General features: G+C 39.9%; 1 protein-coding gene across 1 annotated transcript; it reads left to right on the top strand.

Annotated features, from left to right (window-relative positions):
• Window positions 1-434: 434 nt before the first annotated feature.
• Window positions 435-4,323, top strand: LOC119018894. The gene is made up of 2 exons (XM_037096904.1): window positions 435-888; window positions 1,762-4,323. The coding sequence occupies exons 1-2, from the start codon at window positions 718-720 to the stop codon at window positions 3,484-3,486; spliced, it is 1,896 nt and encodes a 631-aa protein (XP_036952799.1). The 5' UTR covers window positions 435-717; the 3' UTR covers window positions 3,487-4,323.
• Window positions 4,324-6,785: the final 2,462 nt, after the last annotated feature.

Genomic DNA, 6,785 nt, shown 5'->3' with positions numbered 1-6,785 from the left:
AAGAGGGGTCCTACTGGAGTGGCTTTTCTTGAACCAGGGTAGCTTTTTAGAAAAGTCCAAACTGGGTTGTTTACTGCCTGATTGTATCAATCCATTCAAGTGGACCACTAGGGCCATCTGTAGACTTTAAAAGTGTCATTTGTTTACAGTTGCAGAAGATGTTGATGCAAAAAGAGAAGAGAATTAGGGGTTAAAAGATAAGCTTGCGGGAGCTATGTGTTTAAAACATCAACCTTAAAACCTTTTACCATCGGTGGCATGTCCTTGTCATGTAGCTCTTGAGGCAGCTGAAGGAGCTTTGAGCTGCCCTGCAAATTTTCTGCAAAATTCATCCTCAGAACATCATGTCTCTGTAATACATACAAGACTGGTTTGCCAGTGGTCCAAGTCAAACCTTGCGAGCGTATAAAGTTGTTTAGTCTTGTATTCAGACTTGGGAAGTAACGGACTACATGTAACGGCGTTACGTAATTAGGATACAAAAAAAAAGTAACTGTATTCCGTTACAGTTACAGAAAAAAAAGACGTAATCCGAGTACCGGTACATCTGGAAAAAAACGGGATTATTAGTTCGATTACAATTAAAATACATCACGATACAAACACTTACCATGCCATGCATAATGCACACGCGCACACATACGACAGTTCACGACAAGTCTGACACAACGGCGATCTGCTCTCAAGTGAAGCCATATAGCCAGTTCATTAGTCATTATGGCATCGAGCACTAAAAATGCTTTCACTGGATGGAAATTTCGCCATTGCTTTGTTTCTAAAGCCGAAAAGGGGAACAACATCACTGTACAGTGCAAGCTATGCCTTCCATCTGTGAAAATGTTGTCATCGTCCAAGGACTCGACATCCAATTTAAAGAAACATTTACAGGTAAGCAAAACTGCTAATGTTAGCTAACTACACAAAACTTCTTTAGCTAAAGTTAACATTAGTTAGCTTGCTAACCAGGCTCGGGCTGTCACTGTTGCTAATGTTGCCGCTACTACTACTACCGCCACTAGTGTTACTAACTTACTACGTTACTGTTACTGAAAAATATTTTGGGACTGTAGTTTGTGCTGCTGGTGACCGGGATGTGTTTAGTATTTTTGGTAGTTTTGAAGTTTGATCATGACGTTCGAGTGTGAATACCGTAACGTTATTTAGCTAAATAATCACAAGAGCTTTTATTTCTCATATAATTAGACATGTTGTAGTCCGAAGCCTCGTTTTGGTTTCGTTTGCCTTGTTAAAATTAAGACATTGATACAAACTCAACACTTCCTGTGTGCGTTTCAAATTAAAAGCCCTCTAGCATAAATAGCTCAATTAGGCTTTTATTGTGAAACATTTGCAAGGACTTGTCGTAGAAAACTCGTTGACTCACTTGAAATGTAGTTACTGCCACCTTGTGGGGCTTGTACGTTAATAAATAAATAAATAACATAAAAATAATAAAAATAAAACATCTGCAGCGACTGAAACGTGTCACTAACACTTTAGATGACAACAAGGTATTAAAATTAAAGCATGATTATATTAAGAATTTGTATGGGTAAATTTGGGTGACGTGTGTTTTACAACTGCTATTACTAGAAATAGTAGTAACAATAACACTAATAATAATTGTTACTGTTATTATTATTACAGCATGTGATGTAATTCTTGAATACAGCTGAATAGATATTAGTCAATTAATAAAACTGAATAAATCTAGCATACCCTACAATACTTGATTTTTAATTTGCTTTTTGTGTTCCTCAGAGGAAGCATTCAAGACATTTACTTCTGACCAAAGAAGATACAAGTCAGTCGGAGATGAATCCTGTTGAATCTGAACATGGACAAGAGACCTTGCGTGTTCCCCATAAACAACTAAAACTTGATCTTGGGCAGAGAATATCCCAGACTGCAGTCAGTACACTGATATTGGAATTTGTGATCGACGATGTCCAGTCTTTCTCCTTGGTGGAACAACCTTCGTTTAAAAAGCTCATCGAGGGGATCAGTGGTGGCAAAACAGTCATGTGCAGAAAGACTCTAGTTCAGCGTATTGAGAAGGAATTTGCTGTCATGAAAGAAACCTTGATTGCAACTCTTCAGAAAGTGACAAATGTGTGCACAACAGCAGATTTATGGACTGCACACAACAGAAGTTTCTTTGGTATGACATGCCACTGGATTGAGGAGGAAACGATGGAGAGGAAATCTGCAGCACTGGCCTGTGCACGAGTGAAGGGACGGCATACCTTCGATGTCCTTGCTGCAAAAATCTGTGAAATACATGCAGAGTACAAAGTACAACACAAAGTAAGGGCCACAGTTACAGATAACGGGAGTAACTTTGTGAAGGCTTTCCGTGAATTTGAAACCACTGAGGAGGCAGCACCAGACGAGTTCGATGATGGAATACGGTTCATGGATATGGATGCAGTTCTGGAGATGGAGGGAGATGAGGAGCTTCATTTTTTCCTTCCCCCTCATCAAAGATGTGCTGCTCACACGCTCAACCTGATAGCCACTAATGAGGTGGATAAAGCAGCATCAAAAGGACCATCCCGCAAAGTGTACCGAAGTGCAATGGGAAAGTGTGCTGCCATATGGAACAAAGCACACAGGTCATCAGCAGCTGCAGAAGCAGTGGAAGATATTGCCAACATGAAGGTTTGTGTTCCATGTGTAACAAGATGGAGCTCTGAATATATGGCTATTTCCAAACTGATTGGACTCACGCAAGATCAGCTGGACGACATCTGCGGAAGGCTCGGAGTGAGCAGACTGCACCCTCATGAGATGACTTTTCTTAAGGAATATGTAGCTGTGTTACAGCCACTTGCTCAATCCATTGATCTTCTACAGGGTGAGAAAAAGTGCTACCTTGGATTCCTCATTCCAACAATCTTAAGCCTCAAATCTAAGCTGTCTGACAAATTGCTACATGCAACCTACACAGCAAACATCATTACTGCAGTTACTGAGGCACTTGACAGTCGCTTCGGTACCGTCCTGAGCAGCCATGAAGCAAAAATGGCAACAACCACCATGCCCAAATTTCGCTTGTGTTGGCTTTCTCCAGAAAAGAAAGAGGAAATGTGCAAAACAGTGATTCAGGAGGCAACATCTTTGGAATCCAAAGCACCTCCTGCAGCTGAAGTGAATATCAGCTCTGAAAATGATGGATCAGACGAGGAGTTTTTTGTGTTTGGGAAGACAAACAGGGCTGATAAAAGCACAGCAGAGGAAGAAGTCCGGCGGTTCCTCGATGATAGTGTGAAAACCATGGATTCCCTACATGCATTTCCCTTGATTAAGCGGCTCTTCATGAAGTACAATACTACACTGCCTTCTAGTGCTCCAGTTGAACGTCTGTTCAGTTATGGAGGAAATGTACTGACTTCCTCTCGTAACAGAATGTCAGATGATCACATGGAGCAAGTCCTCCTCCTTCGCTACAACAGAAAGTTCTACCCAAAGCTATATTTTGACTGAATGTTGACCGACTGTGAGGATGCACATTTAAAGTATCTGCTCTGTGGGTTTCCAAATGGTGCCTACTAACTTAACTGCTATTTTGAAGGCAGCAAATGTTCCTTTTGCTCTATGATCGTAAATTGTAGGACTGTGCCTTATTTTAGAATTTTCTCCCTGAATTTGATTCATGGTTTTATATTTATTGTTAATCTGTGGGTGGACACCTGATTTGTTAAAAGAAAAAATACAATGAATGTTCTTAACACATGCACCAAAATTGAGCATTTTCTCTTTACTTTGTAAAGGAGCATATTTTATGTTTGTATGTTTTGTAAATGACAGTATTCTGTAGCTAACAAGACTCAATAGACATAGGCATTTTGACAGTTCAGCAGGAAGACACCTGGTTTGTTCAAAAATACCTTAAGTGCTCTTAATCCATGTATTAAAGTTTAAAATATCATGTTCTGTTTCTTGTAAAAGGAGCAGATTTTATTTCTGCTTTGTAAAGTATACTCTTCTGTAGGCCCATATTTTAATTTGGAATCTGTAAGTCTACTGCCTGAATTTGCTTTATGGCTTAACTTTCTTTCATCTGTTCTTTGTTCTTTTTGTATAATGAAAATTCAGTTGGTGGACACTGGATTGGTTAGTGAGGTTCCTCTTAAACAATGTTACTAAAAAGCAGTTTCCAGTTTGCCTTGTAAAGACGCAGATTTTCTTTTTGCTTTGTAAACTGTGTTCAAATTATATGTAGTGCACTTTCTTTGTATGTCTCTTAAGTTTTTCTTATTCACATTTTTGTCACATTGTTCTGTTGAATAACAGAATTAAAGATCATGTTATTGATATTTCTTTTTTCTTGTCTTTATTGCTTTTGTATTGAGGTAATCCAAAAGTAATGTAAAGTAATCAAGTTACATTACTTTAATATTGTGGTACTTGGATTACATTACTGATTACATTTTTTAACAGGTAATTAGTAACTGTATCGGAATACATTTTTAAAGTAACTCTCCCAACCCTGCTTGTATTGTAGTGATCAGATGTTTGTCAGGGTGCTGGTGGGTAAAGTTAGTTTGTCACCCCTTCTCTTCAGTCTGATCTATATCACTCCATCTGACCTTCTTTCCTTTAGTATTTACTTTTAGTTGTGACCTAGGTCCACAAGTATCTGATTATTAGAGAGAAACCTGCTGATGTCCTCAGCCCCTTCTCAGTTTCACAAGCTCCATAGTTTCTGCTCTTGAGCATGCCAAGTCTTCAGCTAACCATTCACAGAGAAACTATGAGATAGACAGTGAGTGATAAAGTGATATCATGTAGTGACACTGGCAGAGCAGATATCAATGGTCAGTGACTCCACTGATGATCAACATTTATGCAGGGAAGAATGTGTCATAGAAAAATCTGAGATTTCTCAGGACAGACTAGGATGCAGTGCAGAAACAGAACTGGTTGTGTTTTTAAATGTGTTACTGCTCTTTTTTTTCTCTTTTTTGCTGCTACTGTGGCGTCAATGTCACAACCACTTTTTGAACTAGACTTACAAACAGCAGTTGCGTGCAAAAAAGCATCGCACCTGATCTCTAAGGGTTGTTGAAAATAATTAACTCTGAAGTATTTGCAGGTGGATTTTCCTCATGTTCCCCCACCAACCACCAAAAAGAAAGAAAAGAAAACATCCTCTGAGAAGGGTTTTCTTATTAATTTCGATTCAGTGGTAACGGAACAGAGACATGCAGACAGATGACCAGATGCACATATAGCTAGACAGAGAGACAGATGCGGACAGATAGGGATGATGAGAGAAGAGGGGGACAGATGGAAAGATGTAGATGGATGGAGACAGCAAGTCAGGGAGGATATTGGAGCATTTGGCCTTGAGCCTGAATCAACACAGCAAGCTGACAGCTATATCTGTAGGCTTTATTAACATGGAGAGGCACAAATCCATGCTTGCACACACATGGCCATGCATAAACACACACACACACACACACACACACACACACACACACACACACACACACACACACACACACACACACACACACACACACACACACACGACACTGAGTAAACTTCCAGGAATATGTAAGCAGAGGATTGCAGGCCACATGAAATGAACTTAACTTAATTCTGAGATGTAGCTAAGATTCCCAGGCTTGTATGTGTGTGGTGTGTGTGTGTGTGGGTATTGGCAGTCATCTGTAAATATGAGGGATTAGATATCCAGGTGCTTCCTTTATATCCCTCAGCAGATGTTTTGCAAGACACCCTCCAACACGCACGCACACAACCCAATTCAAGATATTCAGAAGAGAATAAAACAAGAAAATAAAATTCATGGTAAACAGGTAAATTAAGAGGGAAATTTTAAAAAAAGCAATGTGCATCCATCAGTTTGAATGATTATAATTTTAGGCACATTAGGTTAAGATCATAATAAAAAAAAAGAAAGTATACGTACAGTTTCAGCCTCTACACACCTCTTGATTGCTACCTACTAACACAAATGGTGTCTATTTTTCTTAGAGTGAGTTTATTGCTGTAAGTAAGAGCATTTTGATTGGTACTCTGTGCATGCCTGTATTGCATGGCCATCCCTCCTGGAAGAGGGATCCCTCCTCTGTGGCTCATCCTGAGGCCTCTTCCATCATTTTTTTTCCCCCCCTGTTAAAAGATTTTTTTTTCTCACTGTGTCAAGTTTTTCCTCACTTGCATCGAGGATCTGAGGACAGAGGATGTCGTTCAGTGAGGGAATGTGATTGTGATTTTGGGCAATATAAATAAAATGTATCTGACCTGAGTCTTTTTCCTGATTTTGTCGGCCTTCAGTTTCCTCCTATGCGCCTGTCGATCTTAAAGTGTGCAAAAGCTGATCTCAATGAAATTCATCGAGTTGTTATAAAAAAATATATATTTTTGGTTATTTCGGGGGTAATTTGTGTGTCCGCATGTGTGTGTGACAGCGACAGACGAGGCAGCTGGCGGACACAGTGGGCATTAGGATGGGTATTCTGTCAGAGTTGGCATGGGGAAGTGACATCACCTGTCACAATGTTTAATTAACACCTTGGAGTGTGTGCTTGTGCGCGCCATCTCCAAGCCCGTGTGTGCTTATTCACGTGCGTGTATGGACGAATTTGTACAGCGGATGTAATGTGCCTGTAATTTTCTTCTTGGTCGCATACATTTTAGCACCTGTGCACAAGTCATATGTGTGGGGTGTCATGTTTGCGTGGACTTTAATTAGCATCAAAGTCTGTGTATGTGTACGTGCATGCCAAGGTGTGTCTCTGTGGAGGGTGTGT

Source organism: Acanthopagrus latus, chromosome 5 (assembly GCF_904848185.1).
Source record: "Acanthopagrus latus isolate v.2019 chromosome 5, fAcaLat1.1, whole genome shotgun sequence".
Lineage (NCBI taxonomy): Eukaryota > Metazoa > Chordata > Actinopteri > Spariformes > Sparidae > Acanthopagrus > Acanthopagrus latus.
The sequence above is the reverse complement of the archived record's forward strand: the minus strand, read 5'-3'. Positions and strand labels throughout refer to the sequence as shown.

Excerpts from the sequence above, each read along its gene's own strand:
- LOC119018894 (XM_037096904.1), top strand. The coding sequence starts at position 718 with ATGGCATCGAGCACTAAAAATGCTTTCACTGGATGGAAATTTCGCCAT. Across the intron at positions 889-1,761 it reads ATTTAAAGAAACATTTACAG|AGGAAGCATTCAAGACATTT; the intron begins GTAAGCAAAACT and ends TGTGTTCCTCAG.